Here is a 21,179-nt window from a genome sequence, read left to right on the forward strand (position 1 = left end):
ATTAGGTCCTATGATGATGTCACTTGAATAGATATGTGGACAGAGTTGGCATCGGGGTTTGTTACAAGGATCGCAAAATACTCACCAGCAACCACACATCACTGAACAAAACCACTAACCCAGGAACCTATCCTTGTAACAAACCCAGATGCCAACTCTGTCCACAAATCTATTCAAGTGACATAGCAGGTGGCTATATTACAACAGAAAAACTTCAAAAACAGACTCCAACGAGAGACTGCTGAGCTAGAATTGATATGCAAACTAGACACAATCAACTCCGGTTTGAATAAGGACTGGGAATGGCTGAGCCATTACAAACATTGAATCTATCTCCCCTTGTAAGTATTCTCACACTTCTTATCAAACTGTCTGTACTGGGCTAGCTTGATTATCACTTCAAAAAAGTTTTTTTTTTTTTTTTTTTTTTTTCTTTCTCTTAATTAATTGGCCTCTCAGAGTTGGTAAGACAATTCCCACCTGTTTATGCTCTCTGTATGTATATATATATATATATCCTCAATATATGTTCCATTCTATATGCATCCGAAGAAGTGGGCTGTAGTCCACGAAAGCTTATGCTCTAATAAATTTGTTAGTCTCTAAGGTGCCACAAGTACTCCTAAGTCATACAAACTTTGTTTTTACAGACAAAAAGGGAGCATTTTTACTACCGGATAGCAGATGCACATTACCTATTCCACTACAAAATCATAATGGAGATAAGGCACCGTTTAGTTTTTACCATATGGTGGCTAAGGGAAACCCCACCCATGGTTGACTTTGGAGTAAAAATGACAGTGCCTTGTCTCCACCAGGATTTTACAGCAGGACAGTTCATGTGAATTTTCCCCCCCTTAAGATAACTAACATTTTTTCGCAGCGAATATGTAGCCATAGACGATTCACCATCAAAAATAGGTTGCATTTGGCTTGCAGAGGTATCACTAATTCTATCCTCAAGAAGAATATTGACAAATTGGAGAGGTTAAGAGAAGAGCCACAAAAATGATTAAAGGATTAGAAAACATGACTTATAGTGAAACTCAAAGAGCTCAATATAGCTAATTAAGAGAAAGGGCGACTTGATCACAGTCTATAAACATCTACATGGGGAACAGAAATTTGATGATAGAGCTGTTCAACCTAGCAGACAAAGGGTATAGCAACATAACAGGGTCCAAAAAGAACTAGATAAGTTCATGGAGGATAGGCCCATCAATGGCTATTAGCCAGGATGGGCAGGGATGGTGTCCCTAGCCTCTGTTTGTCAGAAGCTGGGAACGGGCGACAGGGGATGAATTACCACTTGTTCTGTTCATTCGCTCCGGGGCACCTGGCATTGGCCACTATCAGAAGACAGGACACTGGGCTAGATGAACCTTTGGTCTGACCCAGTATGGCTGTTCTTATTATATGGCTGGAAGATGAAGCCAGATAAAAGCTTGGGCCGTATTTCTATCTGAATTTATCACTGAGGGGAATTAACTACTGGAACAACTTACCAAGGGTTGTGGTGGATTCGCCATCACTGGCAATTTTTAAAATCAAGATTGGATGTTTTACTAAAAGCTATTCTTTAGTTCAAGCACAGCTACTGGACTCGAGGCAGGAATTGACACAAGGAAATCCTACGGCATGTGTTATGAGGGAGTCAAACTAGACTTTCACAAAATTCCTTCTGACCTTAAAAATCTATTAATCTATTGAAAGTATCTGTCCACAGTCCCCCAAAATGAGAAAAATCTACATCAGCAAATCTACTAGCGGAACAAAGAATTAGCTGATGCCCCCAAAACATTGGCACAAAAGGACAATCACATACATTTCTTCAGTAATCCACTGCTCCTATTTCTCATCTCCACCAACCCAAAATCCAATTGGGAAGCACGACGTAAATCTACCCTGCCACCCTCCCAGCCTTGCCCCTCAATCATCCAGGATATATGGTAAGAGTGTTCTGATTCTGTTCATAAATGTTTGTAATACGAGAGCTTTAACCATTTCCTCAGCAACTAACTGATGGTAAAAAAAAGGGTTAGATTAACTCCAAGGTAAAAAAAATCCATATTTTAATTAATGGAAAAATACAAGCAAAATAATTGCCAACTAAGAAATTTAGTTCAAATATACTTCTCAAGAGTTCCATGAAACGGCAGCACTCACCGTAAGTTGCTAATGCCAACATTTAACAAAACAAAACAGTATTTGCTGCTACAGCAACTTCAATCAAGAATTGCATACACACCGCCTCTTATAAAAGAAGTACCGTAAGTTTCGGTACCTTTTAAAACTTGTGTTGTGACCCAATTATGCAGTTCTTTCTTAATGAAAGCACCAAGTTTAGCTTTACAGGGAATTTTATAGACCCATTTCTAATTTCTTAAGGATCTGAACCAAAACAAATAGGTGGCTTGTACTGCTACAATGTTTTTCATAAACAAACTTGCTGTTCAGAATAGTCGAGCTTGTGCTCACATTTTGCATTACAGTTAAGAGGTTTCCAAGAGCACCTTCAGAGTTAATTCCTCACCAATTCTTTCTTTTCATGAACCCAAATAAATTTACTATAATTTATGTAGCTTCAAAGCTGTGATGCACTATTAAGCCTATTTACAAGACTTGTGTTTTATTTTTAAAAGAATTAATCAGATTAATGAGGTTTACATTTTTCTGTGTCACCTTCAGAATAAAGATGAACACAGCATCAAGTTAGACAAAGGGATAACTAATGTTATTCCTGACTTACACCAAATGGAGTTACTCCTAATTTACACCAGCAAGAAAGGAGAATTAGGCCTCTAGAGTCTTTTGACATAAGCTCTATCTTTTGGTATTGCCAGAAAACCAGAGTAATGCAATAGACAACATACATCTGTGTGAATCTCCAGTTATTCTTTGCAGAATTTTGTAAAATCTCCAAAGAAGTTGGGCAACTGTCAAACAAAAATATCCATAAAGTAAACTTGTAATGAAAGCTAAGAATTAAGACATTCAGCGGTGATTCTGCAATATTGTAGCATTGCTCTTACACAAGCATTTCACTACATAGGAAGGTGAATTCCTGTTTTCATAAATCTGATTTAAGAGATGTTCACTTATACACAATCTCTCTGCCATAACCACATCTGTTAACATGTACCAGCCTTATAGCTTCGCTCTTAACTCTCCCAAATACACTGCATGCTCAAGACTTGCCTATAAAGCATTCAGAAACAAACAAGTACAGTAAAACTCATTTACAGAAACTGATACAGTGAAATTCTAAGTACAGTGAAGTCAAATTTAATTCCCCAATGTGCTAAAACGTGCAAACTAATTCTGAATAAAGTGCATTTCCACCTGAGGAAGTTCTGTGAAAACATGACCTCGCTCTATGGTTGTGTTTTACTTTGTTCAATTGGATTTTGAACTCAAAAAATTCACCCTGGAAATTAAATTTCATACCAGGTTCTCTTCAAAGTGTACTTTGGAAAATTCTGCCACATAGTAAGGTTTTGTTCCACCCTTGTTATTTTTACCTGAAGACAAGCTTTTTTGTGCTTTGAAATCTGCCCTAATAAATAGCTTGAGAAGTCTCTCCGCCCGTGACTAGTCAATAGAAAATCATTATTCAGGCAAAATGTAATCCAGCAACTTTAAACTTTGCAGAGTACAATAAAGTAGTGTAAGAATATCTGTGTAATAAGTAAGAGGAAAACATTTTCAAGTATTACATGTGAAAAAGAGGAGACCATAATTAACCAGGAGCTGGAAATTCTTCATAAACTCTGCAGGTTTTGAACCCATAGTGCTAATTTGGTCCCTAAATCAGTTGGTGTTGTTACCCAGTAAGAAAAGCAGCCATCTTTTTAAGAAAAAGTGTTCCAATAAAAATTTAACCCCAGAAAAGGCTGATTATCAGACTAACAGAATCATTGGGCCCACCATATTGGATCAGATCAATGTACTAACTGGATCAGTAACTTGTTTCCAACAGCAGCCTGTACCACATACTTCAGAGGGAAAAAAAAGCAAGAATCCCATTGCCAATTGGAAAGTTTCTTTCTGATCTGGTCACTGAAGTGTAGGCTTTTGACTCTAATAATGTAACTGTATATGTCCTCATTATCCAGAAATGGAGCATTTTTTTAATCCCGCAAAGCTCTTCCTCAATATACAGCAGCCATGACTGCCGGAGGTTAATTGTTTATTGCATACAATCGTATTTACTTTTATCAGTTTTAAGGTTTCCACTTTTCAATTTCATTGGCTGTCCCCTTGTTCATCCATTATTGGGAAAGATAAGTAAGCACAATTAACTTACCTTCTCTGAATCCCTGATTAATTGTGTATACTTCTATCATGTCCCCTTTAGTCACCCCCCTCTTTAAACAGTCCTAATATTTCAATCTTTCCTCATACAAAAGACTCAGTTACATAACCATTTTTGTGGCCTTTCCTTGGACCACATCTATTTATATTCTCTTTAGATGGGGTAACCAGAATTGAACACAGCATTCCTGGTGAGGGCTACCTTCAATTTAAATAACGACAATTTTTTTTTTTTTTTAATTCTGTACTTTATACATCTTAACTTAGTTTGCTTTTTTTGACCATTGCTAAGCATGGAGCAGCTGTTTTTATTGAGCTGAATACAATGATACCCAAGTCTTTCCTGTGTGGTTACAGTTAGTTTGGAACATAGTGACGTTTACAGCTTATTCAAATTATTCCTCCCCATGTTGACCTGGCATTTAATTACAATGGATTTTCCTTTGCCATAACGTTGTCATTCAGTTAGCTTTGCTAGATCCCCTGAGGTTCTTCACACATTTCTAATCTTTAACATCCTAAAGAATATTGCTAATTTATTTTACAACAGCATAAAAAAAGCCCTAATAGGGATTGTGGTCCCACTGCACTAGGTGATGTATAAACGCAGAATGTCCCTGCCTCAATGAGCCTCAATCTAGGCCTCTGAACCTGTAAGCACTTAGGTTCTCAATTTGGACAGAATGGATAAAGGAATTTTATAGCTGGACTACAGAATGACTGCTAGTCTTTAAAGTCTCAGTAACTCTGTTTCCATTTGTAGAAACACACTTTGATAAGACTTTTTCAACTGGAGAACAATCAAGAACATTTAATTTGAATACAGTTACTTTTTACGTAAGTTGTGCAGAAATGACTAGTTTTAACAGTATTATATCAATAATTAACAGATTTTAACACCAGAAGGGACCCACATATTCTGGCCTCCTGTATGACACAGGACATAGAATATCACTACAGTGATTCCTGGAACAAGCCTAATAAATTGTGATTAAACTAGAGTGTACATTGTAGTACCCATCATTTTGGAGGGAACCTACCATGTCTCCGGGTTTAAAGAGATCCTATCTGGGGATATTTTTAAGAGCTTCCAGTATCATTCACTAATGTTCGGAGGGGATCACATGCATGTAAAAAGACCAAAAAGATAGGGGATTGACAGCAACAAAAAAATAGCATTCTGAGAAGTGGGTTACTGACATGAAGGATGACAACCAAGATTGACACACTATCAGGTCGTCATAACTAAAAAGTAAAAATCACTGGCCAGCCACATTGGTCATGAGTTAATAGAAGTGACAACCCTGCTTATTTTCCAGGAGGAGTCTGTTCTAAAGGTGTTGAAATTTCATTTTCTAAATCTGGACTACTTCATCCTAATCTGAGAAACCAACTGGATGTAGAAAATGCAGGGGGGGGGGGGGGGAGAGGGGAAAACAGTCTTCCAACTCGTTTTTGTTCATTGCTTAGCAAAGGAAGTTTAAAGATAAAGATGTAATAAAGAAGAAATACAGCACTTGCTAATTTATATTACTTAACAATGAAATCTCTGAAGAACTGTAATTTAGTAAAACACTGATCAAAGAAAGCAGGTATATATTACCAGAAAGTATTACAACCTTTCAAGGAGTTAGCTTATACTTTTAATACATCAAATAGGTAAAGACTGTTAGAGAAAAGAGTTAAAAATGTTTCTAAAATACTGTATGTGTATTGATTTGATTTGAAGTCAGTATACCCCAAATACAAAGCTAACGGTGATACAGCCACACAATTAAATGGAACATCAAATTGTGCACTATCTAAGCTGATTCAATAAAGAGTATTGAGGGGGATATTTTCCTAAAACCTCTCCCCATTTCCGTTTCTTTTTAATTTCAGCCCTCACCTATGTTAATACTTGGTAAATATGTACATTTGCATCAACACATCTATTACTTTTTTAAATTTATACAAAAATAGAGTTCCTCTGGTGACCCTCTTTTTCTGCAGGCCATTCACTTCTTAAGGTCCACCCATTGCCATCTCCTTAAGAGATTCGCATCCCTGTTAAAGCAAAGTAAAATGTTCACAATAGGGTTCCTGAGATATTACTGCTATAACTGCTGCTGCCGCCGCCATTTACCTATTCACAGGGAGAACCTGCGCCTTCCATAGGCCAATTCCCAGAGCCACTGGGACACATGCCCCACTTGCTCAGAAATAGGAGAAGGCACTCGGGTTCTGCATCCCACATAGTCCTTATTCAGATTAATTAAAATAAACACCAGCACATCCAATTCTCTCAGGCTTACAGACTTAAATAGCACAAGCGCTAACAACAATCAAGTCTACCATATGTGATTGATCTCAGTTCCTCCTGGCTAGTGAAAGATCTTCTGGGACCCCCCAAAAAAAGACTAGTAAATATTTCCTTTAAAAAGAAAATGCTACCTCACACCCTAAAGCAACTGTATTCCAACTAATCCTAAAGAAATTAGTACTCTGCACAGGTGACCTTGGCTAATTACCACCTCATGTTAAGCCTCACCTTCCTATGCCATCTTCTTGATTAGCTTGCTTAGAATCATCTCCAGACCCACTTAACATCCTCCACAGCCTTGGAGCCATCTCAGTCAGGGTTCAGGCCAAGGCATGGCATAGACACATTACTTGTTGCCCTTGTGGATATCCTCCTGTCCACAGAAATGCATACTTAACCTATTGGGCCTATATGTGGCATTGATGACCACCACATTCTTCTCTCTCCCTTCAAGAAACTATAAAAGTTCACCCTAAAACTGTCAGAATCTTCTCTCAGACCAACCCAGACAGATGTGATGGGGAACTGTTCCAACACTCCCAGAGCATTCATCTACCAAGTCCAGCAAAGCTCTATTCTGTCCCTCATCTTATTGCAGAAACTGTAACACTTGGAAATCTGGCAAGACCCTACAGTCTAAAAGGTCAGCAATATGAAGACGATACTCAGCTCAACACATCCTTCAAATCAGATTTAAACAGCACTATCTCCTAGACTTCCCAATGCCTTGAGAAGACCCACCACCCATGTTAAAGTGAACCCAGGTAAGGCTGATGTTAGGAAAAGGCGAACACTTTGAAGAATCTGCCTACTCCATAACATCCCTTTCTATCAAAGGCATGGGCCAACTGATAATGAAGCCGCTTGCAGCTTTGTGAACCTCCCAGACTCTTCAGTGCTTTTAATTAGTTATTCCATGGATGGGACCTCTTTAATTTTTTCAGTTCCTAGATTACCCTAAAGTATTCATGTAAAGATCATCTTTAAAATGTTTTCGATGCTATAAACATCAGGTTCCAGCTTCAGTCTGACTGAGAACTTTACCAAGTCTAAAATGGAAGTTATTAAAACACATAGGATTTTTATATGACTACTAGGAAACAATAAATCAAGTTCTAGAACTGTCTAGTGGGGAAGGGAAATGGGTGGAGTCACTGAAGAAAGAGCAGGGCATGATTAATGGGCAGAATCACTTTTCGTTTGGTATTGAAAAGGAGGAAGAGGGTAAAGTCCTGAACTATTAAAAGCACACGGTTTGGTAGAATCTAGCAACAACTTCAACGTGGGTTGTGCATCTGATAATGTGATAAAGCTGACTAGCTCATCTTATTTTGCACTACTCAGTGTCAGAATTCATTCTATGGTTGTTTCTGATTCCAACAATAAATGTTAAAGCTGATCAATACTGAAAGCAGGGATTAACATTAGTGCATAGGGATTAACAAATACTATCAAATAGTGTGTGTATTTATCCGACTCTGTGTTCAAAATCAAAAGGAATAAGTTGGAAACAATCAATTGAATAAACTAAAGAAATAAAAACAGATACGTTTTCTAAAGTAAAATGTAAATGTTGACAAAAGCTGTTAAGTAATAAGATGGAAGAAGTTTGTGCTCATATCAAGTAAAAAAATAATCAGTTGCTTTGGATAACTCAAGGTCAAATTCATTATTGAAGGAAACTTGTCTACTGACATAGAAGACCAGAACACAGAGTTTTTGATGACCCAGCAAAGGATATGCCACTATCAAAATATTGCCAGGATGATTTAAAAAAATGTGTCTGATTCCAAGTTTCCAGGAGCAATAATTCCATGTCAACTGAATTCAGGAGTGGTCTCTGTTCATCTTCAACACCCAAAAGTACAGTAAAGATTAATCAGTGATTATGCCATAAAAAAAGACAGACTTGAACTTCAGGTTACAACTTTCTTTTATAACTTTTAGAAAAATCCATTTCTTTACATTGTTCAAGCACTTAGTCTGGAAAAGTATATATAGGGCAGATTTAAACTTGCTGGTTCACTACTAGACGCATCAACAGAAAAGCTAGGGAAAGAACTGAGGAATAAAAGAATCAGGTACACAATGCATATCACTTGCTGAAATTGAGAATTGACCCAGTAAGTACTATACAATCTCTAAAGGGAAAAAATGTGTTCCTATTTAATAGAAGTGATTCTATACATTAAAAGGAAAACCTCATTTGCATACAAGTTGCTGAAGATGCCATCCAAGAATGCAGATAAAAGCATGATACGGTCTCTCATTTACTCTGAAAACAAAAATGAAATAAGGATGAAAATTTAGGTACAACCATCTAAACTTCTGACACATGAATGGAGAGCACACTTCAGCTCACTGAGAAAGTATTAAGACCTAAAGCAATCTAAAGCACATTGTGGTAGTTCAAACATTCTTCCAAAATTGCCATTAGCAGCATAATAGACTGAAAGAGGGCAGATGGACGGATGAAATGCAGAGACTGAGACACTCAGGAAAATTGTTTCTCTACATCTGCATCCAACTGTCATTAAGTATGTTGACATTTGCACTGTGTACAAGGATGACTGATCAAAATACAGCATGCTTTTTACCTAATGGACTCTACACAACAACAGCACTAAACATATACAGTAGAATCTCAGGGTACGTCTATACCCAGCCGCTAGTTCGGCGGCTGGCAATCGAACTTCTGGGTTCGACTTATCTCGTCTTGTCTGGACGCGATAAGTCGAACCCGGAAGTGCTCGCCGTCGACTGCGGTACTCCAGCTAGACGAGAGGAGTACCGCGGAGTTGACGGGGGAGCCTGCCTGCCGCGTGTGGACCGAGGTAAGATCGAACTAAGGTACTTCGAACTTCAGCTACGTTATTCACGTAGCTGAAGTTGCGTACCTTAGTTCGATTTGGGGGGTTAGTGTAGACCAAGCCTCAGAGTTACGAACTGACCTGTCAACCACACACCTAATTTGGAACTGGAAGTATGCAAGCAGGCAGCAGCAGCAACACACACAAAAAACAAAACAAAAAAATGTAAATACAGTACTGTGTTCAATGTAAACTACTAAAAATATAAAGGAAAAGATTTTAAAAAGATTTGATAAGGTAAGGAAACCGTTTCTGTGCTTGTTTCATTTAAATTAAGATGGTTAAAAGCAGCTTTTTTCTTCAACGTAGTAAAGTTTCAAAGCTATATCCAGTCAATGTTCAGCTGTATACTTTTGAAAAGACACCCAGAACATTTTGTTAAGAACATTTCAGAGTTACGAACAACCTCAATTCCAGAGGTGTTCGTAACTGAGTTCTACTGTAAAAGCCAACAAAGGCATTTTCAGAGGGACCTGACAGACTGCAATCTGATGACACTACTGTTGCAGTCCAAATGGAAATCTGCTTTCACCTAATTAATAAAGAACTGGAACTACTTAAGGAAAGTCCAAAAACAAGCTTCAGGAACTTTTCATACTTAGTCTTCACTGATCACAAATCAAAGGTTGAGTCCAGAACAGGAAGAAAAAGCTGATGTGTGACTAAAGGAACATAAGTGAGTTCCTCTTTCTACCATTTAAAATTAAGATACAAATTTCGACTCTAAGTCTATGAAGAAGCTTGTCACATCAGTTTTTCTAAACAACTGTGGAAATATAATCTCAACAAACAGGACAGCTGAATTCAGAATGTTACCAGTTTTCAAAAAAAGAAAACGGAATGCCACTCCAGCCAGCTCAGAATCAACCAACCACATTTTTAGCACTCTGACTGTTCTGATCAAAACTTTTTAATAGGTTAGATTGTGAAAAAGCAAGTTTATCCATATCTAAGGGTAAATACAAGAATGGTAGATACTAGTTTACTCCTGGGGGGGAATTCTGCACCAAAAAATTAAAAATTCTTCATATTTTATTTGTCAAAGCAACACAATATAATCATGCCAGTTTCAATTATTTTGGTAATTTATTTCAAAATATCTGTCAGCAAACATGTCTAACAATACAGACAACAACAAAGATTCAGAAAATGTTTTTTTGACAAATAGATTCCTTACTAAGCATATTAATACAGAACTTTGAGTAATAATTCATTTAAATTACAATACAGAAACGTATTCCCCACAAAAGCAGTGCAAAGTCTTGGGGGAGTCAGGGGTAAAGGAGGAACTGAGGGAGAAGGAAGTAATTGCTGGGAAGGAGCCTAGGAGTGAACCTAGAGGGTTGTTGGGTATGTGTGGGAAAAATACAGAAAAATACCTGCTACAGTGGGTGAGCCAGGTACCCTCTGTTCTGGTGCCATCGCAACCCCTATTGGGCAAAAAGCATAACTGCAGCAACTCTCCAGCAGAATATATTTTCTGCAGCAAAAAAAAATCTGCAGGGGACATGAATTCTGCGCATGTGCAGTGGTGCAGAATTCCCCCGGACTAAAACAATTCTGCACAATGTATGATGTTTTGTGTCTGAGGAACATATGAAGTGAAACAGTAAACCTTTTCTATTTCACTTAATAAAAACCCTGAAGGGAATTTCCTAATTTTATCACTTTACAGAAAAAAATATGGGATATTTAGTGGTGGGAAAAGTCACAACAAACTTGTCAGCAACATGAGACAGCCATTTCTTCCTAGGGGCTGAGCCTGCGCTCTTTGGCAATGCCAGTCTACAGTGAGTCAGAGCAAGTGATGGAAGGAAAATCCAGTTTTTCTTCTCGTCTTGCAAGTATCAAGCTACTCCAGCACAATAAAACGATGACTAAACTAGGCACTATTTGGAGGTTCAGACTGCTATGTGCTAGAAAGATAGCCCCAGTGGAATGCACTTATGGGACATTAAAAGGTATCAATGCCCGTCCCCTTCTTTTCACATATTATATTTAATACGCACCAAGATGTACTCCCTTAAAAAGAATCTTCAATAAATCCAGCTCAGATCAATAGTGACCAAAGTCACTGCAATCAGATGGTTGTTTCTGTGGTTTATGCAAAGTGAGTTAGTGGTCCTCAGTGCAATTTGTACCTTGCAGGTATTTCAGTCCATGCTTTTTCACACTCTATCCTAGCAGTTCATATAGATGAACAAGTTGGGGAGGCAGGCGGGAGCTAAGAAAGTGGAGGATCAGGTGCTCATCACAACTCTCCAGGAGCAGCCTCATCCAGTTGAAATAGACGGAAGTCATCTTAATGCTATCTTTCTACGCTATGCCACATCTGAGGCAGGACAGCAGAATTCCATGATGGACCTTATCAAATCCTACAGAATGATCCAGCAATGAGTGTATGAATTTGTTCTAGACTCAATTTTCCTGGCAACAACTCATAACTTTCCCAAGAACCAACAGAATCAATGACATGATTCCTGGATTCTTGACACCCTTGCTGCTGCCCATGGAGTTCTGAATAGCAACAGCAAAAGCGTCCTGAACATCGTTAACTTCATTTGACTGCTTGGGAAACTCAGGAACAGCTGTAAAAAATGCTGGAGCTATCCTTCTGCAAATTCGAGAGAGTACTTCCTTGGGTGATATTTGGAAGGTTCTCTATAAACAGAGACTAAACCTATTTTTAAAGAGTCTGACTTCAGATTCTGCAATAACTAATAGTTTAGCAATCACCAACCTCAAACAAACAAACAGTCCCTAGAGAAGCTGTCCGTATTGTCACTGCCAAACAGGTGACTGGACTGCCAAGTACTGGCTGTACTTCCAGCCTTTTGGCCCCATCCCCATATTAACAGAAAGCAACCAGAGAGTTATCTGAATGCTACCAATAAGTATTTGTGTAATATTCGGGGAGAATACCTAGAATCACGTTAACGGTTTAAAAATTAAACTTCAGTCCCAAGCCTTCTACATTTTATTCACTTACCAGTTTAAGTCAACAATGGATTCAGATCCCTACTAGCATTCAAAAAGCTGTTGCTAGCAGGGCTCTAACTGGCCAGCAGGGACAAGGATTTTGCATTTCATAATTTTGTTTTACATTTAAAATCATGCTGAGTGCCAAAGGTGAGTCTAAACCATGGTTTTGTTAGTAGAGTCCATGAGAGATGGACAGAAGAAACCCTGTCCACATTAGTACACCTCTACCCCGATATAACGCGACCCAATATAACACAAATTCAGAAATAACGCGGTAAAGCAGTGCTGGGGGGGGGGGCTGCACACTCCAGTGGATCAAAGCAAGTTCGATATAACACGGTTTCACCTATAACACGGTAAGATTTTTTGGCTCCCGAGGACAGCGTTATATCGAGATAGAGGTGTACTTCACCACAACTGTAGTAAGGATGGTTCTTCTCCCAGTGACAGGGCTAATCATTTTGGGGAAACCAGCAGTCTACATTAATTCTATCCATAACACAGTAGGACATAGTCTCCTAGCATGTCCCATTATGGTTCAAATAATTCAGACTTACAGCTTAGGCAGGACTGAACTGTGTTTTAACTGTGGGCCCTAGCAACATTTCTGGACCATCATTTGGTCTGGTCCTGTCTACTTTTAAAACAAGCTAAGTTTTAACTGTGTCATGGTGTACATCCTGTAACTGCATCAGCTCCACTTCCAGAGGTTTTTTTCAAAATTTCAATACTCCTTCTCATGCTGCTTCCACTTAACATTTCTCCATTTAAAGAGTGGCAGAATACTTTAGCCTACAGCCAGGGAAAGGACTGCTCCTGGCCTTTACATTTGGTATAAGGTTTGTTAGGTCTCCAAACATAGCAGTTAGTGTGAAATCAAGTGAGGGGGTTTTAATCCATTACCACTAAGATCATTCTCAGCCCAACTATTCAATATTTATCAATGATCTGGAAGAACATATGCAAACTTTAACAGCAATGATTTTATACAACAAAAAAATTATGAGAATAACTGTAAGGACGTGTCACCAATACAGAGTAATCCAGATTGCTAGTAATCTGGGCACACTAAAACATACATTTTAATGAGAGCTGTCAATTAATCATAGTTAACTCAAAAAAATGATTAATCACACTGTTATACAATAGAATTACCAACTGAAATGTATTAAATATTTTCGGGTGTTTTTCTACATTTTCAGGTATATTGATTTCTTACAGCACAAAATACAAAGTGTACGTGCTCACTTTATTTTTTATTACAAATATTTAAATTGTAAAAATTATAAACAAAAGAAATAGTATTTTTCAAGTCACCTCATTCAAGTACTGTAGTGCAATCTGTCATGAAAGTGTAACTTAACAAAAATAATCTATATTTGTATGTAACTGCTCTCAAAAACAAAACAATGTAAAACTTTAGAGCCTACAATGTGAGATTTCTAAAAATAGCTACAGCACTGGACCCAAGATTTAAGAAGCTGAAGTGCCATCCAAAAATCAGAGAGATGAGGTGTGGAACATGCTTTCAGAAGTCTTAAAAGAGCAACACTCAGATGTGGAAACTACAGAATCCAAACCATCAAAAAAAGAAAATCAACCTTCTGTTGGTGGCATCTGACTCAGATGATGAAAATGAACACGCGTTGGTCCGTTCTGCTTTGGATCGTTATCTAGCAGAACCCATCATTAGCATGGACGCATGTCCTCTGGAATGGTGATTGAAGCAAAAAGGGACATATAAATTTTAGCACATCTGGCACGTAAATGTCTTGCAAAACTAGCTACAACAGTGCCATGCGAATGCCTGTTCTCACTTTCAGGTGACATTGTAAAGAAGAAGCGGGCAGCACTGTCTCCTGCAAATTGTAACCAAACTTGTTTATCTGAGCGATTGGCTGAAGTAGGACTGAGTGGACTAGTAGGCTCTAAAGTTATACATTGTTTTATTTTTAATACCTTTTTTGTACATAATTCTACATTTGTAAGTTCAACTTTCATAATAAAGATATTGCAATACAGTACCTGTATTAGGTGAATTGAAAAATATTCCTTTTGTTTTTTACAGTGCAAATATTTGTAATCAAAAATAAATATAAAGTGAGCACTGTACACTTTGTATTCTGTGTTATAATTAAAATCAATATATTTAAAAATGTAGAAAACATCCAAAAATATTTAAATAAATGTTATTCTATTACTGTTTACCAGCATGATTAATCACACCATTAATCGTGATTAATTTTTTGCACTTGGCAGCCCTAATTTTAATACAGTTAAATGTAAGGTCACACATCCTCAAACACAAGTCATATTTACAGAATGGGAGATTGTATCCTGAAGAGCAGAGACTCTGTAAAAAACTTAGATCAGCATGGTAGATAGCCTCTAACCAGGATCACCAAATGAGATACTGTGGCAAAGAGGGCTAAGAGGGTGCTTGGCTGTACAAGCAAAACTATTCAGTGGTGAGTCTTTACCTTTGTAAATAGCACTGGTGAGACCAATACTGGAATACTTCATCCAGTTCTGGTATCAACCCTGATGCTTCTCAAATTTTTTTTAAAGCAAACAAGTGCAACTATGATTCTGGAAAACAAGCCTTACAAAGAGAGAGTTTAGTCTATATGGCTTATCAAAGGAAAGGTGAAAAGATGAGTCGGTCACAGACTAGGAGTACATGCACAGAGAAGATATCTGACACTAAAGGAATCCAGACTTGCAAAGGCATTAACTTCCAGCCATTGAATCTGGTTAAGTAAAAAAAAAAAATTGAACTAAGTAAAACACTTTTAAAAAAAAAAACATGAGTAAAGGTAATTAACCAAAGGAAATAGATAGAGGATGAGATAACTCCATCACTTGAAGTCTAAGTCAAGACTGGATGTCAGTCTAGAAGATATGCTCTGGTTCAACCCGAATTTATGACCTGTTTTCATGCAGATGGTCAGATTGTTTACCCACAATAGCACCTTTAAAAATCTATGAAAATTCAAAACTGAACAGTCAACATCAATAAGAATAAATCCAAGTCATACTAGTTTTATGCTACTTATAAAGTTTATTCATGTTACTGTCAACAGCCATTGGAATTTAACAGGTCAGAACTAGTGGGCAGTATGACCTAGATTCACACTCACCGAGATTTCACCACTTCGGTGTTCATTAATGATGCTATGTGAATACGGCAAAAATGCAACTTCGACCTACTTTCTTCAAGCCTGGATCAAACCTTAAAGCCTCCTTACTTACTTACAAACACAAACACACACACCTTAAACAGAGGAACAGAAAACACTAACTCCTAACAACAGGCAGAGCGTGGAGGGAACAATCCCTTTCCTGCACGGGGAGCATTGCAGAGGCTGGAAGAGCGAGGGGAAATGAGGTCAAGGACAAGGCCACCCGAAGACGGACGACTAGCGAAGCTGCAAGCACAGGGTATAGGACCGTCCCTGGTTTTGCCCCGTGGTGTCAGGTGGGCCCCGTTTAACCGCAGACATGATCAGGTCACTCCCTGCCCCGGGTTAAAGCTGCCCCCCAACAGATCCCGGTGTCCCCTTCCTGCAGCCGCCGCTCATCTTTCCTCCGGACACCGAGGTCCGAGACCCCCGCCGGCCTCTCTTCTCCCGCCCCGACAGAGCTCCCGCTGGGCGGGGGGAGCGGCCCCCTCTGCCCCCGGCCCGGCCGGATCAGCGCCGGGGCCAGGCCGCGGACAAGCCCCGGGACCCTCTCAGGACACGTGTCCGCAGCCCCCCGTGGCGCCCCGGCCTCGCCCGCGCCAGCCCGCTCTGCCCCTCGGCCTCGCCCGCCGGCCCTGCCCCCGGGGCCCGCGCAGGCCCAGAGCGCTGCGGCGGGCGCGGGGAACCGACGCCGCGCTCGGCCCCCGGGGTCCCGGCGGCGGCTCGGTCACTCACTCGGGCAGGTAGGTGGAGGAGAAGCTGCTCCAGCGGTGCAGGGTGTAGCCCAGCGCCCGGCTCTCGGGCCCGGCCGGACCCGCGGGCCCCGCCGCCGCCGCCATCTTGTCAGCAGCAGCAGGAGCGGAGGGGGGAGGGGCCGCCGCTCTTAAAGGGGCCGCCGCCCTCCCGAGCCCGAGGGGAGCGGGCCGGGCTGGGGGGTTGGGGCGGCGAGAGACTCGGGGTCCGGCCTGTCCGTGTGTCTGTCACTGCAGAGAGACAAGCGGACACACCTCGCTGACAGGCAGGTATGACAGACCCCCAGCCAGAGCAGGGATTGCAGACACAGTCTCGGGTCACCAGATGTCCTGATTTTATAGGGACAGTCCCGATTTCTGGGTCTTTTTCTTATATATTCGCCTATGACCCCCCCACCCACCCCCGTCCCGATTTTTCACAATTGCTGTCTGGTCACCCTAAGTCGGTCCCATTGCAGAAAGACGGGCAGGCGCTGCGGCCAGCACAGGCAGAGAGACATGACAGACAATCCGACAGACCCTCGCTGCAGCCCGCAGCCAGGCTTGACAGCCAGACACACACATTGCAGAGAGACAGACAGACCCAGACTACAGCCATTGCAGTCACACCTGGCAGAAAGACAGACGTTGCCAACAAGCAGACCGATATGGCAGACACACTGGCAGACATAACAAACAAGTAGACAAACGTTGCAGACAGACCCACACTGCAGGCAGCTATTGTGGATGGGCAGGGCAGGCCGGCAGTTCAGTGAGTCTGGCTTTCCTGGCTGTCTGATGGGGCTGTCTCTCTACGGGCTTATCTTGTGTGCTGGCATGTAGGCACTTCCAGACCAGGATGAGGACAAAATTGAATCCTAGGCCTCCTGCACGGACGGACAGACAGAGGGGGGCTCACAGACGCATGCTGAGATCCAAGCCCAAGTGGTTTCTGGCAAGCCAAGCCCTGCTCCGTCCCTGGGTTGCAGTGTGGTGGTGTGTCTGCTAGGAATATAGTGAGGAATTGCCTGGCACCGGACAGTAAAGAAATGGATAAAACAAATAAACTACACAAGCAGGGTTTTGTCCCTTACATTATTTGTCATCATCACCCATTGCTGGTTCATGGCTGCTGTGTGCCATCTCATTTATTTCTCCTGATACCACAGATGTTAGAGATGGAAAGGCCTGTTAGACGGTCCATCTCCCCTTGGCCATTGTAGGACTGCATTTCATAGAATAGAATATCAGGGTTGGAAGGGACCTCAGGAGGTCATCTAGTCTAACCCCCTGCTCAAAGCAGGACCAATCCCCTGACAGATTTTTTGCCCCCAGATCCCTAAACGACCCCCTCAAGGATTGAACTCACAACCCTGGAGTTAGGAGGCCAATGCGCAAACCACTGAGCTATCATTTGGTAGTGTCTTAGCTAAGATCTTTAAGGCAGGGGTCCTTTTTGTTCAGTGTTTGTACAGCAACTAGCACAATGGGGTTCTGGTCCATGATTGAGGCTCCTATCTGGTACCACGGTACAAATAATTTTTAAAAGTCCCATGTGAGGGGGTTTCCACCACATCCCTTGGTAGACTATTCCACAACCTAGTGCACCTCAATGTCAGAGTGATATTCAGCTTAACTTTCCCCTTTCTTAATTTCATATCATTCCTTTAACCACAGCTACTAAACTAAGGAATTCCTCTCCCTCCCTAGTCATCACTTAGCCTGGCTGGGATGATTTAGTTGGTGTTGATCCTGCTTTGAGCAGGGGGTTGGACTAGATGACCTCCTGTGATCTCTTCCAACCCTAATCTTCTATGATTCTAAGTAGGACACATTCAGTTTTTTTATTCTTTGCTGAGAAGTCTGTCCTTCCACTGCCACGATCTTTTCTATTCATCTTCCCTATATCCCCTCCAGTTATTCATTATTAATAGTATTTATTATTTGTATTACCATAGTACCTAGGATCCTTAATCATGGACTAACACCCGATTGTGCTAGGCACTGTACAAACAGAACAAAAAGGACAGTCCCTACTCCAAGGAGCTAAAAATCTCTTTCTGGTAAGTGGTGCCTAGAAGTGAATGTATTATTTTAGGTGGGGTTGGTCCACAGCCCTTTAGAGAAGACATTTTACTTCCCTGTTCTTGACTGTGTTGTTTTTTCATAAGCAGTCCACCTCAGCATTGGCCTTTTCCTTATGACCAAATCACCACTGCAAATTCATAGCTGTGTAGCACCATTACTGTTTTTCAGGTTTCTCCCTTCCATTGAATATCTGTATTTTAAATCCTCTTCCCCCCAAAAGTTGAAATTAGACAAATTGAGACTGGAAATAAGGCATACATTTTTAACGGTGAGAGTAATTAGCCATTGAAACAATTTACCAAGAGTTGTAATAGATTCTCCATCACTGACCATTTTTAAATCGAGATTGGATGTTTTTCAAAAAGATCCGCCCTGGGAATGATTTGGGGGCAGTTCTATGGCCTGTGCTATACAGGAAGTCAGACTAGATGATCACAGTAGTCCCTTCTGGCCTTGGAATCTATGAAAACATATTAGTCTGCATTTCTGCTGAATTTAACTGCATTGTTTGCTGAACTTCTGTCCATTTCTTTAATCCCCCTCTGTGTTATTTCTGAGTGCTCTCCACACTTCCTCACAGTTTAGAGTCAGCTGCAAATTTTGTAAGTGTGCAGAGTTAGGCTTGCAGGATGTTTTCTAAGGTTAGAGGAACAGGCTGGTACTACCTATCTAGGTACTTATATGACCCATGTCACTGTTTGAGCGCCTCACAATTATTAATGGATTTTATCCTCATAACACCCCTGTGAGGTAAGATCCCCAAGATACCCCATTTTACCAAGCTCTCTTGAGTCCCAGTCCAACACCCTATTCACTAGACCTTCCTTCCTACATTGACTCTTATCGTCCAAATGTGCTGCAATATATTTCAAGTAGATACGACAGTGAGGAGTATGTGGGGGACAGAGAGAGTGAAATTCATTTTTGTTCCTCTTCCAGCGGAGACAGCTGCAGCCTCAGATGGTGGGGCCGAAGGAGGCTTTACTCCTTGAGTAAGTTCTTTGGACATGATGGTGGACACATATGCAGAAGTCACTGTGCACTGACTGATGGATCCTGTGGCGCTATCAGCTGATGTTATGAGCCTTGTTTCTGTGTTGCCCCAGTAAAAGTTTATGTTTGATTTAGGGTTTGGAATGATGAATTTAAAGGCACCATTGAACTTATCCAAGTAAATAATACAATGCACCAGCTCCTCCATATATTTTACATTGGTTCTGAGCAGAGTTACTGTAGGTCAGGGGTAGTCAATTGTTTTTTGTCAAGGTCCAAATGTATTGGTCAAGATATAGTCAATGTCTAGAACCCAGAGAAAATAATACAAAAATAATAACAATGATGATAATAATAAGTACATAAAAAGATTTCGGGGGCCATTCAAAAGCATCTGGCAGTCTGGATTTGGCTCACGGTCCGCCTATTGACTATCCCTGCTGTAGGTATCCCTGGCAGCCATGCACATGTTTTTCATGTGACCCGACAGAACATTTTAGTGTGGGCTGTGGTGAGGAAGCGCATGCGCTGCTGCTCTAATGCACACAAGACTGAGGATTGCCGGGATTTCATTAGATGCAACATGTGTGGGAAAAGTGGACGTGTTTATAGGCAGTGCCTATAATGGCACAATAGAGAAAAACATCATTCCTAGCCTCAGAATGACCTTTCTTTGCCAGAGGGTCACAGGATGCCAAACAGCTCTGCAAGGATTGGCGAAAGCCCCATTTTGAGTGGCAGGGCCTCCCTATTTTTGGAGGAAGGACTGACCTTGTTCTTTGCTGATACAGGACTGGGAAGGAGTCAGGGTAAAGGAGTGGGAACCACTGAGACCCAGGACAATAGAGATGGGACATGAGCACTAGTAAAGTGGGGGACACAATCAGAGATGGGGAGTGGAGGGAGAATAAGAGAAACTGGGGAAGGAAAATCCACAGGCGACATTTGTTATGCAGGAATCCTAACCACCGCAGAGGGATTATAGGTCTGGCAGACCCGACAGTTGGGGAACAGGATTTGATGTGCTTAACTTCAGGAATAGAAGAGTTTCTTGAAATCACCCATGGCAAGAGAGGATCCAAGGAGACAGCTGGGCTTATAGTGACTGAGAGTGCCCTACAACTGTCCAAACCACACAGCATTTTCACAGTTCAAACACATAACAAGTTTTCTGTATTAGGTGTTATTGCGGATGAGGAAGAGCAGAGAGAGGAGTCTGTGGGTGCATTCATTGAGGGAAAGGGACCCACGAGCTATTGGGTCTGAGTTACTTCAGAACGAACTACACCTCTACCCCGATATAACGTGACCCGCTAGAACATGAATTTGGATATAACGCGCTAAAACAGTGCTCCGGGGGGGGCGGGGCTGCGCACTCTGGCGGATCAAAGCAAGTTCGATATAACGCGGTTTCACCTATAACGCATTAAGATTTTTTGTCTCCCAAGGACAGCATTATATCGGGATAGAGGTGTATAGAATTGGGATCAAGATCTGGGGACTCAGGAGGTCTCCCAGTTTGTGAGGAATGAACGAGTCAGCAAGGAAAAAGTGGGTAAACAAAAAAGAACAAGAGAGGAGGGTAAGTCAGAGGGTTTAACAGCAACGTCAAGGCAGTCAACTAGATGGGGGCCACACGTAGCTGTGAACCTTTGTTTAGATGATACCGAAAACTGCAATTTAGAACATATGCCCCATTCTGAGTGTGCACCAGAGG

General features: G+C 41.0%; 1 protein-coding gene and 1 long non-coding RNA gene across 5 annotated transcripts in view; one reads left to right on the plus strand and one right to left on the minus strand.

Annotated features, from left to right (window-relative positions):
• The window catches only part of MKLN1 (muskelin 1), a 194,541-nt gene extending 178,021 nt beyond the window's left edge, over positions 1-16,520 (minus strand). Inside the window, exon 1 of one of the 3 annotated variants that reach the window (XM_008169562.4) lies at positions 16,386-16,520. In XM_008169562.4, the coding sequence (XP_008167784.1) occupies positions 16,386-16,489 (104 nt within the window). In that variant the 5' untranslated portion in view covers positions 16,490-16,520. Of the gene's footprint in view, positions 1-15,608; positions 15,745-16,385 lie in introns of those variants that run through there. The other 2 variants (XM_065552932.1, XM_008169563.4) reach the window with 2 other exon arrangements.
• On the plus strand, positions 15,780-19,660 carry LOC135972840 (uncharacterized). Of its 2 annotated transcripts, none has more exons than XR_010589401.1 (2): positions 15,780-15,909; positions 19,409-19,660. It is a non-coding gene; the product is annotated as an uncharacterized LOC135972840 (long non-coding RNA). The 2 variants fall into 2 exon arrangements; XR_010589402.1 differs by having other exon boundaries at positions 15,827-15,946.
• Positions 19,661-21,179: the final 1,519 nt, after the last annotated feature.

This window comes from Chrysemys picta, chromosome 1, assembly GCF_011386835.1.
Source record: "Chrysemys picta bellii isolate R12L10 chromosome 1, ASM1138683v2, whole genome shotgun sequence".
Taxonomy (NCBI): Eukaryota; Metazoa; Chordata; order Testudines; family Emydidae; genus Chrysemys; species Chrysemys picta.